At 50.3% G+C, this 19,112-nt stretch overlaps 1 protein-coding gene across 3 annotated transcripts in view; it reads right to left on the bottom strand.

Annotated features, from left to right (window-relative positions):
* The window catches only part of ITPK1 (inositol-tetrakisphosphate 1-kinase), a 179,689-nt gene that overhangs the window by 20,972 nt on the left and 139,605 nt on the right, over positions 1-19,112 (bottom strand). For all 3 annotated transcript variants that reach the window (XM_074393450.1, XM_010350552.3, XM_074393452.1), the window contains 2 exons: positions 1,698-1,796; positions 1,327-1,367 (listed from right to left, as the gene is read on the bottom strand). In XM_074393450.1, the coding sequence (XP_074249551.1) occupies positions 1,327-1,367; positions 1,698-1,796 (140 nt within the window). The remainder of the gene's footprint in view (positions 1-1,326; positions 1,368-1,697; positions 1,797-19,112) is intronic.

Here is a 19,112-nt window from a genome sequence, read left to right as displayed (position 1 = left end):
CCCCGTAACTGTAGGCCAGGGATAAAGAGCAGAAGGCAACCCAGGGAAGCCCCATGTTGCTGAATCTTCCCTTTTAGTTGTGAGCTCTGGGGGGCATTTCTGGTGGTGGGGCTTTCCAGGGACAGGCTGTCTCCAGGGAGCCCACTCTGGTCAGATGGCTGTTGCCCAGCACACCCCCACATGTGCCCAGTGGGGAGACCCCAGGCAGGGCTGTGCCCAGGGCAAAGGCAAGGCCCCAGGTGTGGCTCCCGAGGGTGGAGAGGGCCCCGCCCCCAGGAAAGCTCCTACATGACCATCTGCTCTTCTTGCCCCTGGAGTCCTTATAGGCCTTTGGCTGTGTCTCTAGGGACAGGACTCACATCCGACACATCTATACCCTTGTCCCTGTGGTCCTCAAGGGGTCGGGAACATCTATAGAGTGAATAAAAGAATGCATAGGTGTGTGGTGAACTGTGAATCAAAGCATGTCACAGGCTTGATTCCAAGCAGCCCCCTTTTCCTCCCCAGCCCATCTCAATTCAGCAGCACAGCAGACCCCTGTGGCAGTGACAGAGCCTTCTCAGAGCTAACAACCCTCAGGTGGGCCCAGCCTAGTGCCAGGCCCTCGAGGAAATGACACTGATGGCCCAAAGGACAGACAGCCCTACAGGGCGGGTCGGGCTGGGGCATGACCTGCTCATGCTCCACTATGGACTGAACACGTGGCCCAGAATTCATACACGGAAGCCCACGCCCCACTGTGGTGGTATCTGGAGGTGAGGCCTTTGGGAGGACTCGAGGGTGGGGCCCTCATGATCGGATTAGTGCCCCTATCAGAAGAAATCAGACAGCTTGCTCTTGATTTCCGCCCCTCCTCATTCATACACAGAAGAGGCTGTGTGAGGACATGAAAGTGGCCATCTGCAAGCTAGGAAGAGAGCCCTCATCAGACACTGACCCTGCTGGCACCTTGATCAGGGACTTTCGCCTCCAGAGCTGTGAGAAAATACATGTGGCTAAGCCACCCAGTGCATGGGGCTTTGTTATGGCTGCCAGAGCTGACAGGCTCCATGGAGGACAGGTGGGTCCCCAGCACAGGCTCCTGCCTTGGGGACAGGATAGGCCTTGGGGTGAGGGCACGGACAGTGTATGAAGCCACTCCTGTCCGATTCCTCTGGAGTCCAGGGAAGGGAGGAAGACTGTCTACAAGGAGCCGGGGATGACAGCAGGGCAGGAGCAGTGGCAGTGAGGAATTGGCACACAGAATTTGCCAGGGTCGTAATGAGACATGGCGAGCTGAAAAAATGGGGGTCTAGGTGACAGACAGTCAGATCTTCTTCCACTCACCTCGTGAGAGTTGGTGCCGTGAGCCACTCTGGTTTTGCAAACTATGGGTTGGGGAGAGAAAAGCAGAGAGAAATTAGTGAGGACATTCACCCCCAAGGCAGGGGAACTTGGCATGTCTAGAAAAGAACTCTAGCTGAGACACAGACTCTGGACACCTGGTATCTGCGCCCCCGGCCAGGCAGGAGAGCATGTTGCCCTGTGTCCTGCACCAGGACCCATCTATGGTGTGGGTGGAGGTGAGACCCAGGGCCATGCCCTCATCCATCCTCCGGTGAGCTTAAACCCAGAGCACCCTGCTCCCCCTCCCCCCAACCCAAGCTGGCCCACGGCCTGTACTTCCTGCCCTCGGGTGGAGCTGGAGTGGTACGCACTGAACGGGAAAGCCAGGCCGTTCTTCTCCAGCAGCCGCATGGTGTCATCCCCACACAGGCTCGTGAGCTCCATGAAGGGTGGTGAGCAGATCCTGTCGTCTAGGGCAGAGGGGAGGCCTGGTCAGCACAGGTCCTGGGCAGCCACCCCAGGTGCACATCCTGCGACAGCCCACCCCACCCAAGGGGCCACCATCAGTGCCCCTGAGCTCCCAGACCTGACTGTCCCCAAACTCTGCAGTCCTGTGTGCTCATGTGTGTGTGAACTACACCCACAGCATACCCTGCCGTTACACTAACAACACTTCTGTCATTACAAAACCTGTGTATGATCACTGCGTAAAATGCGAAGAGCACAGGAAAGTCAAAAATGTACATATTCATAGACAGTACAACTAGTTTTCCCACCATGGTTGCCTTTTGGTCACATTTACACACAGAGAGCTTTGCAAACAGGATACTGTTTTGTAACCTGAATCCTCACTTAATAAACCATGACCATTTTTCTGGTTCAATAAAGACTTTCCCACCGTGTGATACAATGGCTTAATAATAATCGCAGTGACAGTATAGCTGTTAGCACGTGTCTAGTGCTGTGCTGAGGGTTTTGCAGGCAACATCTCTACAGTTTGCAAAATAATCCCATGAGGAGGAAACTGGGGTCAGAGAGATTAAAGAACTAGCCTGTGGTAACACAACTGTTCCCACATGGACATCGCCTGACCCCTCACCTGCCAACTACTTAACATAAGGGAGGGCATCTCGCGGTGCTCCAGGGGTGGCCTCCCAGCACGCTCCAGCCCAGACCGGGGCATGTCCTTCTGCCGATGCCTCCTCACCCTTCACAGCCTGGCGTTCCTGGGCCCCTCTCCAGCCCTGCCCAGTGGATTCTAAGGGTGAGCCCAGCTTTCTAAAATGCTCGAAAGCTGACCTGTTCTGTTCATCTTGGCTTGTGCCTGGCAGCGAGCAGGGGTAAACAGATTTTTGTGGGATAACAGAATGTATCTGGAATCTCTCTGCCGATGATAAAATTACTAGTTTGTTATTATTATTTCTTGTCATTGTCCCCCTTCCCTGATAAGACCACAGACTCCCCAGGAGGTGGGACCACCCTGTACTTCGGGGCACAGGGGCCAGGAAAGGCTGAGCATTAGTGGGGCAGAGGCAGTCTGCCACCCACAGGCTTGGAAACCAAACCAAAAGTAAACAGAGCAAAGCGGTCTGTCTCCAGCTTCTAGCTACTTGGCTGGCTAGGAGGTCAGTACATTAAATCAAGGTAGATCCAGCCTCATTTATCTCATAAAAACAAATGCCAAGAATTACACAGGGCATATAAAAGTGCTTTTATCTCCCTCCTCATCCTCATTCCCATCCCCCCACTCCCATCCTCACAGTCTATACTCCAAACAGACGAAGGATTTGTGGGGTGGCAGTTTCTCCGGAGCACTGGGAGGGTGGGCTGCAGCCAGTGTTTCCCCAGCCCCTGGCAGACAATGACTTGCAGGCTGTCTGCACAGAGGCCCGTTCAATCCGCAGTGGACCCTGACAGTGTCCAGAAACAGAGGCCCCAAGGTCACACAGCAGTCACCAGCAGAGCCAGGACAAGGAGCCAGGTTCATCTGGCAGCCCAGGAGAGGGAAAGTTAAGGAAGTCAGAGTAGGGAGGGAGGGGGGCCAGTGCTCAGCTGAAAACCATTTTCCAAGCACAGCCCCAGGCAGGGTGGGAATACTGTGAGCACTGGCAAGCCCTCCATGGCTATCAAGGGAGGAAGCAGTCTGTGCAAAAGGCTCCTTGCTGCAAACACACAGCTCCTAAACCCAGCTCCAAAGGATATGGTGCTCAGGCTTGAACAAGCTGGAGGGTTCTGCCATGGGCAAGCTTCAGGCAGGCACTGGCTCACCAGCCTGGGCTCCACCCTTGGCCTCTCTTCCCACAGGAAGATTTGGAGGCTGCTGGGGTCAAAGAGGTCACCTCCTCTAAGAGGTTCCAGACTCCCTCTGGCCTCCAGAGTTTTTAGAGCAGGTGAATCAGCTTGGCTTTCAGATTTCAATGCCCTCCTCAACTTTCCATCCCCAACTCGGCCCATCCAAGCTTTTACATAATGTCACTAGTGGCCAGCAGTCAATGTCTCAATAAACTGTATCTATTCCATGCCAGACACTGTTCCATGCAGTTACACAGTAACTCATTTACCCTCCTAAGAACCCCGCAAGGAAGCACTCCTGTCCTCTGAGAATTTTACAGATGAGGAAACTAAGGCACAGAGGTGGCACTTCCTGCACAAGAGTTCCACAGTGAGCCAGTGGTACATACCTGGACCATCTGACTCCCAGGCCCCTGCTATTGACCATGGTCTTCCTCACAAAAAATGTGCCCACTGAGCTCCCTGGCTCAAGGGGTTCCTAACAGTGTGCTACTCTGCTCCGTGGCAAACCTCAAAACAATAGCAGCATCAACACATGGCATCAACTAAGGCAATACAGCATATTAATAAAGGATAAAAACCACATGATCATCTCAATGGGCGCAGAAAAAGCATTTGACAAAATCTAACACCCTTTCATGACAAAAACATTCCACAAACTAGGAACATAAGGAAGCCTCCTCAACCTTCTAGAAAAACCCAGTCTCCCCCATGAAAGACCAGACACTTCCCCTAAAATCAGGAACAAGATAAGGAGGTCTGCTCTGGCCACTTCTATTTAACACTGTACTGGAGGTTCTAGCCATGGCCATTAGGCAAGAAAAATGAAACAAAAGCATCCAGAGTGGAAGGAAAGAAGTGAAACCATCTCTATTTGCAGATAATAGGATCCTGTATACAGAAAATCCCAAGGAATGCACATATTAAAAAAACCCTCCAAACCCATTAGAGCTAATACATGAGTTTAGCAAGGCTGCAGGATACAAGATCAATATATGAAAAGCAACTGTACTTTTTAAATTAAAAAAAAATTATATGTTTGTATTTTAGACAGGGTCTCACTCCGTTGCCAGGCTAGAGTGCAGTGGCATGATCACGGCTCACTGCAGCCTCAACCTCCCAGGCTCAAGGGATCCTCCCCGCTCAGCCTTCTAAGTAACTGGGACTACAGGTATGCATCACTATGCCCAAGTAATTGGTAGTGATGGGGTCTCACTATATTGCCCAGGCTTGTCTCAAACTCCTGGGCTCAAGTGATCTTCCCTCCTTAGCCTCGAAAACACAAATCGAAACCACAATGAGACACCACTTTACACCTACCAAGATAATTATAATAAAAGAGACAGACAATAAGAAGTGTCGTTGAGGGTATGGGAAAGTTCAAACTCTCATACAGTACTGGGATTACAGGTGTAAGCTACCATGCCTGGACTCAATTGTATTTCTATACCCCAGCAGTGAACAACCCAAATGCGAAGTTAAGAGAACAATTCCATTTATAAAAGCATCAAAACAAAATAAACAAATAAGCGTAAAACTTCAAACACTGAAAACTACAAAATATCATTGAAAGAAATTAAAGAAGCTTTCAATAAATGGAAAGACACACAATGTTCTTTAACAGGAGATTTAATATTGTTAAGTTGGCAATACACACAAATTCATCTACAGACTCAATGCGATAGCCATCAAAATTGCAGCTTTTACTTTGCAGGAAATGACAAGCTGATCCTAAAATTCCTATAAAAATGCAAGAGACTCAGAACCACTAAAATGTCTGGAAAAAGAAAGGTTGGAAGACTCACACTTCCTCACTACAAAACTTACTACAAAGCTAGAGACAATGTGGTACTGGCATAAGGACAAACATAAAGATCAATCAAACAGATAGAGAATCTGCATATAAACTCGTGTATCTATGCTCAACTGATTTTCTACATGGGTGCCAAGACAATTCAAGGGGCGGAAAGAATATTCGTTTTAACAAAGGTGCTAGGACAACTGAATACTCACATGCAAAAGAATGAAGATGAAACCCTACTTCACATCATACAAAATTAATTCAAAATTCATGGTGATCTCATTATAAGAGCTAAAACTACAAAACTCTTAGAAGAAAACATAGATGTGAACCTTCATGACCGTGCATTAGGCAATGGCTTCTTAGACAGGACACTATCTAAGCAAAAGCAGCCCAGGGAAAAATGGAATAAATTGGGCATCATCAAAATTTAAAATTTTTTGCTTCAAAGAGTACTACAAAAAAAAAAAAAATGCATCCTCAGAAAATGGGATGAAGAAAAAAAAAAAAAGAAAATGCAAAGACAACCCAGAGAATGGGGGGACATATTTGCAAATCATGAGAAGGACCTACTATTCAAAATATATAAAACACTATTAACAACTAAACAATAAAAAGACATCTCTATTTAAAAATGAGCAAAGGATGTGAATAGAAAGTTCTCAAAATAAGATATATAAATGACCAACAAGCACATTATTAGACATCAGGGAATGCAAATCGAAACCACAATGAGACACCACTTTACACCTACCAAGATAAATATAATAAAAGAGATAGACAATAAGAAGTATTGTTCAGGGCATGGGAAAATTCAAACCCTCATACATTGCTGGTGGGAATAGAGAAATGGTGCAGCTACTTGGGAAACAGTCTGGTGGTTTTTCAAACAATTAAACAGAGTGGCCATATGATCCAGCAACTCCACTTCTTACATCCAAGAGAATGGAAACATAAGTCCACATAAGATCCTATGAATGGTTCACAGCAGCATTACTCATCAGTCCAAAAGGGGAAACAATCCAGAAGCTTATCAACTGCAGAATAAATAAACAAAATGTGGTCTACCTATAGAGTGGAATATTATTCAGCCATGAAAAATAACAAAGTATTGAGACAAGCTACAACATGGAGGAACCGTGAAAATACTGTGCTAAGTGGAAGAAGCCAGGCACAAAAGACCACGTATTGTAGGATCCATAGAGACAAAAAAGAGGTCAATGGTTAACAAGAGCTGGAGAAGGAAGGAACTGGGAGTGACTGCAAATGGGTACACTTCTTTGGGGGTGATGAAAATGTTCTAGAGTTAGTAGTGACGGTTGCACAATTTTGTGAATATAATCAAAACTACAGAACTAGATGTGTACTTTAAGAAGGTAAATTTGGTTGGGTGCAGCGGCTCACGCTTGTAATCCCAGCATTTTGGGAGGCCAAGGCAAGCAGATCACCTGAAGTCAGGAGTTTGAGAACAGCCTGGCCAATATGGTGAAACCCCATCTCTACTAAAAATACAAAAATTAGCTGGGTGTGGTGGTGCGTGCCTGTAATCTCAGCTACTCGGGAGGCTGAGGCAGGAGAATCCTTTGAATCTGGGAGGCGGAGGTTGCAGTGAGCCAAGATTGCACCACTGCACTCTAGCCTGGGTGACAGAGCAAGACTCTTGTCTCAGAAAAAATAAAAAGGTAAATTTATGATACATAAATTGTATCAATAAATTAAGGAGGAAAAAACCCTAGTAGCAGAAGCCGCCATCCAGAGTGCTTGCTCTCTGCAGGACACTGGCTAAGTAAGTGCTTCATAGCCACGGGCTCCTCCAGTCCTCCCAGAACACGCATAGAGTCTTGTTTCCCATCCCCGCTGGACCCAAGGTGAAGTCAGAGAAGGAACAAGGAGAGCCCATCTTCCTCCGGAGATGTCTGGAGTCCAGATGAAATGCAACAAGACATTTCCAAAGAATGGGCCACATCCAGCATTAGGCCAGACACCCCCACCCTTCTGAAATCCCAGGCTCTGGTGCATAAGACAGCAGCCTAGGTGGTAGCCGGAACTGGGTGGGCCAGGAAAGCAGGGAGGTCTGCATGATCATTCTTGTTCATTCATCCTAGTCTGGGGCTTGCTGACCACACCCTGGGTGGCAGACACACCGGCTGCCTGGACCACTCCTGCTCTGGGGTGGGGTGGGGCTCAACTGAGACTTGCCCAGCCACACCCCTAGGATGCTCGGGCACCAGCCTTCACTGAAGACAGTCTTGAGCCCACAGAGCACATCATGGGAAGGACCCTGTCTGTCATTGGCCACAGACTGTTCTGCATCCCGAGCTGCCCCTGCTGGGATGCTGGGCATGACAGGCTGCAATGTCTGCACTGCTTCAGTCAGTTTCTGGTAGCCACAAGCATCCCGACATGCCCATGAAGTCACAGCAAGTAAGAAACGTAGTACTATTGTTCTTATTTTGGTGCCAATAACCATTCACCACAGAAAAATATGTTGAGCCTTTATTAGATTCTAGAAGCTAAGGATACAGCAATAAATAAAACAGAAGCATCCCTGTTCTCAAAGAGCTTACATTCTAGTAGAAGGGACCCAAACAAAAATCCAGAAAGAAGTGAAACGTATAGCTGGCTGGAGCTGGCAGGGAAACGTTAAGCAGAAAATGCAGGTGCTGGGCAGAGGTGGGGTACGTGATTTGAACAACATGGTGAGGGGCACCTTGCAAAGACCGGGGGGTTGGGGGAGCACATCTTGGGGAGGTACCATCCAGGCAGGGGGAAGAGCCAGAGCAAAGGCCCAACCTGCTACTCAGGATGCCCGAACTGGACCCGGCCAGAGAACACTACGGCTGAGTGGGAGGCTGGGAAGGAACCAGGCCCAGCTGCCCTCACTGGCGGGTGGCGCTCAGGTGCACCCCCACCATCTCGGTACCAGCAGACAAGCCAGCTCTTCCTGCCTGAGGGACAGTGACAGCAGGGGTTCCTCCCTCTCAATCACGAGAAGCTCGCAGTGGCAGTGGCGGCACCAGCAGCTCTTCTCCCAGAATAGAGACAGAATGAAGACTCGGGAAGCCAGAGCGGGGAGCCCAGGAGGCTATTTCTGGTTCCCTGAAAAAGGCAACTGTCGCGTATTTCTCTATCATCCTTATTTTTGGATGGGAGGTGGAAAGAGGCTTTCTTTGACTGGATGGTGGGTTGTGTTCTTTTGAGAGCTAATATCAGCCCCTGGGAAACGGAAATGCTCCTGTCTTCTCTCTCTGCCTCTCCAAATCAGACACCATGAAGTGGGAGGCAAGAGGCGATGGGGAAGTCCCAACCATAGGCTTCGACGAGTCCAGAGAGGGGAGGGGAATAGTTTACTCAAGTGGCCAGCAGAACCAGGACAAGGCTGGCCTGCCGAGTCACACCTTACTACCCATCCACTCCACCAGGTGACCTCTCTCTCATCCGACTGGTAGTGGCAGCTACAGAACTTACAAGAAAATGGAAGTTCAGTGACAAACAGGCACATCCGAGAGGACAACAAGGGTGGAAGAAGGAGGAAATGAGACCCTGAAGGTGCAGTTTGAAGCCAGTCAGACTGACACTGGACCTGGGGCAAATTTCCACTAGCTGAGACCTTGGACACTTGACTTAATTCTGCTGAGCCTTGCTTTCCTTGTCTGTAAATTGGGAGTGATGCTTCCCTAGAGAGCCGCTGAGAGGCCTGGCACATGACAGGCTTCCAGTGGGAAATGTCCTCAGGGATGCAGGCAGGTGTTGAATAGCGGCTACTGGTCCACATCACAGGGCACACCTGCACGTGGGAGACCCCGGCTATATGTGTCTCCGACACCACGCCGACACCGGCTCTCAGAGCTGGGCTCAGTCCTGCTTCTTAGGCCACTCCCCATTCCCAGGCACCCATATTGTATGGCAGGAAACTGGGGCAAGAGGGGCCCCATTGTGTTGCTGGTAGAGCAGGGCACTGGGGACAGGGTCAGCAGGATCTAAGTTTGCTCAGCCTCTTTTGAAAGCAGGGGTTGGAGTGAAACCCACGCCCATTCTTCTCAGGCCCTGGAGCCCTTGCATGCCCCCGAATGCCCTTTCTTTCCCCTCTCCGCACCAACCCGTAGCCTGGGAGACCCCTGCTTGTCCTCCATCATGCGACAGGCACCCTTTTCCTGCTCACCTGGGAGGAGCCCCCACCTTGCTGTGCCAGCCAAGGGCCCCAGGCTGCTCATCTTGGCCAACTAATGATGCATCCACCTCCCCCACCTGACTGGGCACCGCTGCAGGGTCTGCAGAGGACCTGAGCTGTCTGGGTTTGAATCCTAGCTCCATCTCATATCAGCTATATGGTGCTGGCCAAGAAACTTTGCCTGGCTGTGCCTAAGTTTCTTCGCTGTAAAATGAGGACAAGAACAGCACCTGATTCAGAGGGTTGTTGCCCCTCCCCTGCTCAGTGTTGTGGTCCTGTTGCCCTCACTCAGAGGCGGCCAGCATCCAGCAGGTGCTGACGACGGACCTCATATGTTTAAACCCTGGCACTAGCAGGTGTGCAAGAAAAACTCGCTGTACTATTGTCATCGGGGAGGGTCCAGGAAGCAGGTCAAATGTCAATAACACACCAAGGAACGGGGGGGCGCCTAGCACTGAGGCCATAACAACCAGGGCCAAGGAAGCCAGGGAAGACTGCCAGGAGGAAGCCACCATGGCAAAGAACAGTCCAGAAAGCAAAATGAGGGCCAGCTCAGTTGCTCTGACTGAGACCACCAATGCTCCAATCCTTCTCTTTTATCTGTAAACAAGGCCAGTGATGCCACCCACATCCCCGGGTAGTTGCAGGGATGTGGTGAGGCCACGCCCATGAGGGGCATTTGGTATGATTGAGAATCGGATTATCCAGCCCTGTTCCCATGCATGCCCACCCTCCCCAGGGTGCCTGGTATCCACCAGCACAGTGGCCCCAGACTGTTCTGGCCTGCCTTCCTGGGACACGGATGGAACAAGGGCTGTGGCCCAGCACCACGGCCTCTTCCCAGCTCCTGGAATCAATGTTCCTGAAGCCTCTTAATCCAGGAAGCCCCTCACTGGGCTTCCTTCCAGGAAGGCCCCCTGACTCCATGATAACCTTCTCCCCACACACGCTCCTCTGCCCACAAACCACCATCCCAAAGCTCTCGCCTGTACTGAGGCAGTTCCCAGCAAGGTGTCCATGCCCCGAGAGTGAAGCCCACAGCCTTTCCAGGCCTCCAAGCCTGACTCTTGGACTGTGATGGGCTGAGTGGTGTTCGCAAGTTCGTACTGAAGCCCACTCCCTATGCCTGAGGATGGGACTGAACTGGGAGATAGGGTCTTTTAAGAAGTAAAATGAAGTCACCAGGGTGGGTCCTAATCCATGATGACTGGTGTCCTTATAAGGTGATTAGGACACAGACACACACGGAGGAGGATCATGTGCAGACGGGGGAAATGATGGCCATCTGCAGGCCAAGGACGGAGGAAGACGAACTCCGCCAACACTCAGATCTGAACCAGGAGACAGTATATTGCTATTGTTTAACTGCAACACTGCCATGCAACCCTAGCTAATGAATACACGTCCCAACTCTTTTTTTTTTTTCTAAGACGGAGTCTTACTCTGTTGCCCAGGCTGGAGTGCAATGGCCTGATCTCAGTTCACTGCAGCCTCCCCCTCCCAGTTCAAGTGTTTCTCCTGCCTCAGCCTCCCAAGTAGCTGGGATTACAGGCACCCACTACCACACCCAGCTAATTTTTGTGTCTTTAGCAGAGATGGGGTTTTGCCATGTTGGCCAGGCTGGTCTTGAACTCCTGACCTCAGGTGATCTGCCTGCCTCGGCCTCCCAAAATGTTGAGATTACAGGCGTGAGCCACCATGCCCAACTCTTCTCTGACTGTACAACCCAAAACTGTTCCCAGACAAACCCTGGCACCAAGTGGAGTGGGCTCCTCACTGTCCCCACTACGCCTCTGGGATGCTCCGCCATCACTTGGCAACAACCACTCTTCCAAGCATCACAGGGTCCCAACTCTTCTCCAGAGCCCCCAAGAACACACTGTCCTATGCTGCCGCCTCCCAATGGCACTCACCCCGCATGTCCCACCCACAGTCATGTTTCTCTAGTACTTTTTCTGGCACTGCTACTGAGTTTTGTTGATTATCTCTTGTGCCCTATTAAATTTCCGCATGTGGGTTCTGATTCAGTAACTAGGCAGTATGTTCCTTGGGGACAGGAGAAGGCAGCCTCAGTAAGAACCATCTCTCTGGCATGCGTACATCCGTGATGATAAGTTGACGGATGAGATAAGTGAGCCATGAGCACTGGAAACACAGGAGGAGGGAAGCCCAGAGCTGGCAGAGCCTGAGAAGGAAGGAGGGGCCTGCAATCTCCCGCCTGGCCACCCCGTGGCGCTGTGGGTCTGGAACAGCCTTGAAGATGGCTGCGGCAGGACTGGAAAGAGCCTGGCTGGCCCAACTGTAAGCACAAGTGCTCCAGACTCATCCAAGGCCTGGACTCATCACCCAAAGTCACCTTCCCTCTGTGGTTATGCAGTTAGGGGGTGGGAGCCATGTGCTCTTGTTCTGTGATGTTCTGTGCATCTGGGTGGCACAGAACTTGGTTCCAGCCTGACAGCAGCTCTGAAAATAACCCAAATGGCTTTTTAGCCAGCAATGACAATGGCAGCCACCCAGTAACATCCACAGTCAGGTCGCAGGCACAAGGGCGGGAGAGCAATGCAGGCCGGAGCCAGGAGGGTGCTGCCAGGAAGGGCCTGGGTGAGATGTCCCAGTATGAGAGCGACAGAGACAGAAGTGGTCCTGATCTGAAGGGATTTAAAGCCACACGAGAGGGGTTGGGTGCACCCTTGCCACCAGGGCATGAAGTCATGTCCACCTGGTCCAGTGGGAGGCTCAAGGCATCTCATCATAGAAAGCCACGTGCCCTGCCTGCAGATGGGGCCACTCCATGCCCCTGTGGGGTGCCCTGACTACCCAGGCCCCCTCCCTGTCCTCCTGCAGATAAGCAGAGCTCCAGATCCCTCTGGCTATACTGAAGAGCTGCCCCTGCCCTGTGCCTCCAGGGCGCGTCCCTAACACCTCCAAACTGTTCCTCTCGCTTAGGATGAGTGATTCATCTCTCCCTGAAGCTGAGGGCCCTGGAGGGTGGGGCCCCTGCAGGGGCTGGCACTGAGCAGAGCTGGATTTGTAGGGGATTTGGGGGCTTCAGAAAGGATGGAAACAATTGGATGGCAATGACATCATTGTGTGTTTAAGGTCTATGAACAGTCCTGAATGAGATAAAACTGGAATGACATGTTGCGTATTGTTTGTGAAGACATTAAAAGTTCTAGACCCTGAAGCTGGCATGCCCTGGGGATGTGGGACAAGGAGCCTGACTCCTGGAAACCACCTGAAAACCTGTGACAGCCCTGGCTGGCTCGTAGGAGCAGTGGACCCTCAGCCTCACAGCCCCTTGCAGCTAATGCAGCAACCTCAAGGGCCTTGGCTTGGGCAGCCCAGGTGTGTGTGCAGCAGTGCATACACATAGGAGAGAGAGCTATGAGCCCAGGCTCTATCCTAGGTGCACAGTCCCCAGAGCTCCCCAGGAGACAGCACCTCTATGGGCATCGGGTGTAAGGACACAGTGGCCCTCTGAGGTGCCCCCAAGGGACAAGGGAGGAGAGAAAGCACTTCCTGTGCTACTTTAGGCACAGAGGAACTCAGAGCTGAGGGCACTCAAGGCCAATGGCAAAAGTCCATGGGGCATGGGTCACTGAAAGGGGGTCTGGGTCACTGAAAGGCAACCTGGAGCAAGGCTTCCCCTGCAGGACTAGACGCTGCCCAGCCGTACGGTTCACTGATGAAAGCAAGGGTCACATGAGGACTGTGATCACAGGAGGAATAGGGGTGTGAGGGAAGGCCAGATCCTTGCCACATGGACTAAGCAGTGACTTCAGAGCTTCAGGGCACAGGGGTTGGGCAGGGAAGTGGCATCTCTGAGTGTTGGCACACCTCATACTGTTGGGAGGGGGTGAGGGAGAACTCAGGAGGTGTGACCTGTGAAGCCCAGCCCGAGGCTGAGCTGCTGTTCCATGCTCCTCCACAGCTCCCACAGCCTACAGAATCAGGTCCAGGCTCCTTGCCAGCCTTGAAGTCCTCCATGGCCAAGGGCATGCCTATGCCTCCAGCTCCTCCCTCCTCCCAAGCTCTGGGCAAAACGAGCCTTGCTCAGTTTCTCAATCAAGCTCTGCACAGGGTGCAGGCTCTGGTCCCCAGGCAGTGTCCCTGCCCCAGTACCCAGTTACTCCGACATTCAGGCTTGCTGGACATCTGCCTCCCTGATGGAGGCAGGTGAAGTGAGAGGCATGATGGAAGCAGGGACTATGCCTGCCCTGCTCACCTCTGTGTGCCTGGGACCTGCCCTAGAGCCTAGAACACAGCAGGCTTGCCACGGTGAGATGGTTAATTCTTGTCAGCTTGACTGGGCCACTGCGTTCCCACATATTTGGTTAACGTTGTTGAGTGTGTCTGAATGAGGTCAGCATTTGAATCGGTAAATGAGTCAAGCAGAGTACTTTCCCTAATGTGGGTGGGGCCTCGTCCAATCAGTCAAAGGCCTGAATAGAACAAAAGGTGAGGTAAGAAAGAATTCACTCTGTCAGCCTCACTGTTCAAACTGGGACATCAGTCTCCTGCACTCAAACCACAAATTACAGCATCAGCTCCCCTGGTCCTCAGGCCTTTGGATTTGGACTATGATATGGTTTGGCTGTGTCCCCACCTGAATCTCAATATCCTCATGTCATGGGAGGAACCCAGTGGGAGGTAACTGAATCATGGGCGGTTACCTCCATGTTGTTCTCATGATAGTGAGTCCTCACAAGATCTGATGGTTTTATAAGGGGCTCTCCCCATGCTCCCCGACTTCACTCTGCACTTCTCCTTGCTGCTGCCATGTGAAGAAGGACATGCTTGCTTCCCCTTCTGCCATGATTGTAAGTTTCCTAAGGCCTCCCTATCCCTGCAGAACTGTGAGTCAATTAAACCTCTTTCCTTTATAAATGGCAGTATTGGGTATGTCCTTACAGCAGTGTGAGAACAAACTCATACAGACTATAACTTACACCACCTTAGGTCTTAGGTCTCAAGTCTCCAGTTTGCAGGTGGCAGACTGTGGGACTTCTCAGTTTCTATTTCTTTTTTTTTTTTTGAGACGGAGTTTCGCTCTTGTTACCCAGGCTGGAGTGCAATGGCGCGATCTCGGCTCACCGCAACCTCCGCCTCCTGGGTTCAAGCAATTCTCCTGCCTCAGCCTCCTGAGTACCTGGGATTACAGGCAAGTGCCACCATGCCCAGCTCATTTTTTGTATTTTTAGTAGAGACGGGGTTTCACCATGTTGACCAGGATGGTCTTGATCTCTCGACCTTGTGATCCACCCGCCTCAGCCTCCCAAAGTGCTGGGATTACAGGCTTGAGCCACCGCGCCCGGCAGTTTCTATTTCTTACGTGCTTCTTTCCATTACGAGGTGGACCCTAAATGCTGTCCCCCTGAATGTGAACTAGCCCTAGGGCCTCACAGATAAACAGAATATGAATTTTGGAGGCAAGGCCAAAGGAGGCTCTCTTTCTCAGGACACATCCCTGGGTTCCTGAGCTGCCAAGTCAGTAGTCTGGCTACTCTGTCACTGTCATACTAAGCTGCCATGCAAGACTGCATGGGAGAACCACCCAGCTGAGCCCAGCCAAGCTGCAGATTCACAAGCAAAATAAACACCATTATCATTTTGGACTTCCATCTAACAGACAAGCAAAATGAAGGCTCATGGAAATGACATGTGTTGGCCCATAACACAGCATATGCAGGGCTTAATGTCAACAACCAGACAAGCAACGCAGTGTGCTCTGTGCCATCAACAAGCACTTGCAGGCATCAACTCATATCATTATAGCAATGCCATGGCATGGAACACTATCACCACTCCATTTTGCATGTGAGGGGCAGAGGCCCTGAGTAGTTACATGTTCAAGATCAAAGCCAGCATGTTGTGGGCAAGGATACCCTTGACTGCTGGGCAAACTGCTGCATAGTAGCTTTTGTCACTGGTCTCCAGTCTCATCATTCCCACTTAAGAACACCAAGTCTGGAAGGAGTTAAGGAAGGCTCCTTTCCCACTTCAGGGACCAGGAAGCAGAGGCACTGGGCCAACTGTGCTTCCCAAACACTATAGCCAGTCCCAGGAGCTGCCTGGCTGAACACTCCATACTGCAGGAACTTGAGAAGGTTACTTCACCTTTTGGTGCCTTTGTTTCTGGATCTGTAAAATGGGAATGAGAGCAGTCCTGCTCACAGTAAGGAAACTGGTTACCTCACAACGCACTTAAAACAGAAACCAGCATGCAGAAGACACCAAGTGTCAGATCCCAACATCCTTTCCATCATCATCATCCTCATCATCACTGGTATTACCGTTTGAAGTTATGCCATTTAAAACCATCCAAGATCACCTACAGAGCCTATCACTGCTCTGCAGCCTGACATGGCCCTGGAGGAGGCAGGGGAGAAAGAAGAGTAAAGAATTCTGGAGGAGTGACATGCTTGCTTCCTCCTGGCCAAAGATGGAACTCTTGCCTCAGGCATTAAAGAAGGTAGAGCCTTCTTGTCCAACTATCCACCATGATGGAACTTGAACTCAGATCAGCAACAAACTTCTGAGCCAGACAACATGGTTTGGCACTGTGTCCCCACCCAAATCTCATGTTGAATTGTAATTCCCAGTGTTGGTGGAGGGACCTGTAAAAGGTGACTGGATCATGGGGGTGGATCTCCCTCTTGCTCTTCCCATGATAGTGAGTTCTCTTGAGATCTTGTTGCTTAAAAGGGTGTAGCACTTCCCCCTTCATTCTCTTTTTCCTGTTGCCATGTGAAGGTACGCCTGCTCCCCTTTCACCTTCCACCATCACTGTAAGTTTCCTGAGGCCTTCCCAGCCATGCCTTCTGCACGACCTGCAGAAATATGAGTCAACTAAACCTCTTTTCATAAATTACCCAGTCTCAGGTAGTTCTTGATAGCAATTTGAGAATGGACTAACACAGAAAAATGGTACCAGAGAAGTGGAACACTGCTATAAGGATAGTTGAAAATGTGGAAGCAACTTTGTAACTAGGTAGAGTTTGGAACAGTTTGAAGGGCTCAGAAGAATACGGGAATATGAGGGAAACTTTGGAACTTCCTAGAGACTTGTGGAATGGTTGTGACCAAAATGCTCAGAGTGCTATGAACAGTGAAATCCAGGCTGAGGAGGTCTCAGATGGAGATCAGAAACTTACTGGAAACTGGAGTAAACGTCACTCTTGCTATGCTTTAGCAAAGAGACTGGCAGCATTGTGTCCCTGCTCTAGAGATCAGTGGAACTTTGAACTTGAGAGAGATAGTTTAGGGTATCTGGTGGAAGAAATTACTAAGCAGCAAAGCATTCAAAAGGTGGGCTGGCTGCTTCTTTTTTTTTGAGATGGAGTTTCGCTCTTGTTACCCAGGCTGGAGTGCAATGGCACGATCTCGGCTCACCACAACCTCCGACTCCTGGATTTAAGCAATTCTCCTGCCTCAGCCTCCTGAGCAGCAGGGACCATAGGCGTGCGCCACCATGCCCCTGCTGGCTGCTTCTAAAAGCCTACACTCATTTGCAAAAACAAATAAATGACCAGAAACTAGAACTTATATTTAAAATGAAAGCAGAGCATTAAAAGTTTGGAAAATTTGCAGGCTGACTATGTGGCAGAAAAGAAAAACCCATTTTCTGAGGAGGAACTCAAGGCTGCCGAAATTTGCATAAGTAACAAAGAGCCAAAAGGCTAATAGCCAAGACAATAGGGGAAAGTGCCTTCAGGGCATTTCAGAGACCTTCACAGCACCCCTTCCTCCCATCACAGGTCTGGAAGTTTAGAAAGGAAAAATTGTTTTGTGGGCCAGGCTCAGGGCCCTGCTGCTCTGTGCAGCCTCAGGACATGGCACCCTGCGTTCTAGCCACTCCAGCTCCAGCCATGGCTAAAAGGGGCCAAAGTACAACTCAAGCTATTGCTTCAGAGGGTGCAAAGCCCCAAGCTTTGGCAGCTTACACATGGGTGGAAGCTGGTGTGGGCCTGCAGGTGTGCCAAAGGCAAGAGTTGAGGTTTGGAAGCCTCTGCCTAGATTTCAGAGGATGTACAGAAACACCTGGATGTCCAGGCAGAAGTCTGTTGCAGGGATGCAGCCCCTATAGAAAACTTCTCCTAGGGCAGGGCAGAGAGGAAATGTGAGGTTGGAGACCCCAGAGGGGCACTGCCTATCAGAGCTGGGAGAAGAGAGCCACCATCCTCCAGATCCCAGAATAGTAGATCTACCGACAGTTTGCACTGTGTCCCTGGAAGTGCTGTAGGTACTCAGTATCAGCCCATAAAAGCAGCTGTGAGGGCTGTACCTGCAGAGCCACAGGGGTGGAGCTACCCAAGTCTTAGGAGCCCACCCCTTGCATCAGTGTGGCCTGGATGTGAGACATGGAGTCAAAGAAGATTATTTTGGAGGTTTAAGATTTAATGACTGCTGGGTTTTGGACTTGCATGGGGCCTACAGTCCCTTTAGTTCCTTTGTTTGAGCTAATTTCTCCCTCTTAGAATGAGTCTATTTACTCAATGCCTGTACCCTCATTGTATCTTGGAAGTAACTAAGTTGGTTTTGGCTTTACAGGCTTATAGGCAGAAGGGATTTGCCTTGTCTCAGATGAGATTTTGGACTTGGACTTTCGAGTTAATGCTGGAATGAGTTAAGACTTTGCAGGGCTGTTGGGAAGGCATGATTGTGTTTTGAAATGTGAGAAGGACATGAGGTTTGGGAGGGGCCAGATGGAATGATATGGTTTGGCTTTATGTCCCCACCCAAATCTCTTATCAAATTGTAATTCCCAATTTAGGGGATGGACCCATGGGAGGTGATTGGATCATGGGCTCAGGGCCACAGGAATGGATGGTCCTGACTGTCTGTGGGGCTTTCCCCTAGCTGTCCTGGTGATAGTGAGTTCTCATGAGATCTAGTTGTTCAAAAGCATGTAGCACTTCCCCCTTTGTTCTGTTTCTCTCCCTGCTTCCATGTAAAGACGTGCCTACTTCCCCTTTGCTTTCCACCATGGTTTTAAGTTTCCTGAGGCCTCCCGGCCATATTTTCTGTATAGCCTACAGAACTCTAGAGTCGATTAAACCTCTTTTCTTCATAAGTTACCCACTCTCAGGTAGATTTTTTTTATCCTTTTTTTTTTTTTTTTTTTTTTTTTTGAGACAGAGTCTTGCTCTGTTGCTCAGGCTGGAATGCAGTGCACAATCTCAGCTCACTGCAGCCTCCACCTCCCTGGTTCAAGTGATTCTCATGCCTCAGCCTCTCAAGTAGCTTGGATTACAGGTACACACCACCACGCCTGGCTAATTTTTATACTTTTAGTAGAGACGGGGTTTTGCTATCTTGGCCAGGCTGGTCTGGAACTCCTGACCTCAAATGATCCACCCGCTTCAGCCTCCCAAAGCGCTGGGATTACAGGTGTGAGCCACCATGCCAGGCCTCAGGTAGTTCTTTATGGTAATGTGAGAACAGACTATACACCAGCCTCAGGGGAGCACTGAGACCTGGGTCATCTCCAGGCAGAACACACAGCTTCAATGCAACATCCTC

The sequence above is a fragment of the Saimiri boliviensis genome, chromosome 2 (assembly GCF_048565385.1).
Source record: "Saimiri boliviensis isolate mSaiBol1 chromosome 2, mSaiBol1.pri, whole genome shotgun sequence".
NCBI classification, from domain to species: Eukaryota; Metazoa; Chordata; class Mammalia; order Primates; family Cebidae; genus Saimiri; species Saimiri boliviensis.
This window is presented reverse-complemented; position numbering and strand designations above follow the sequence as displayed.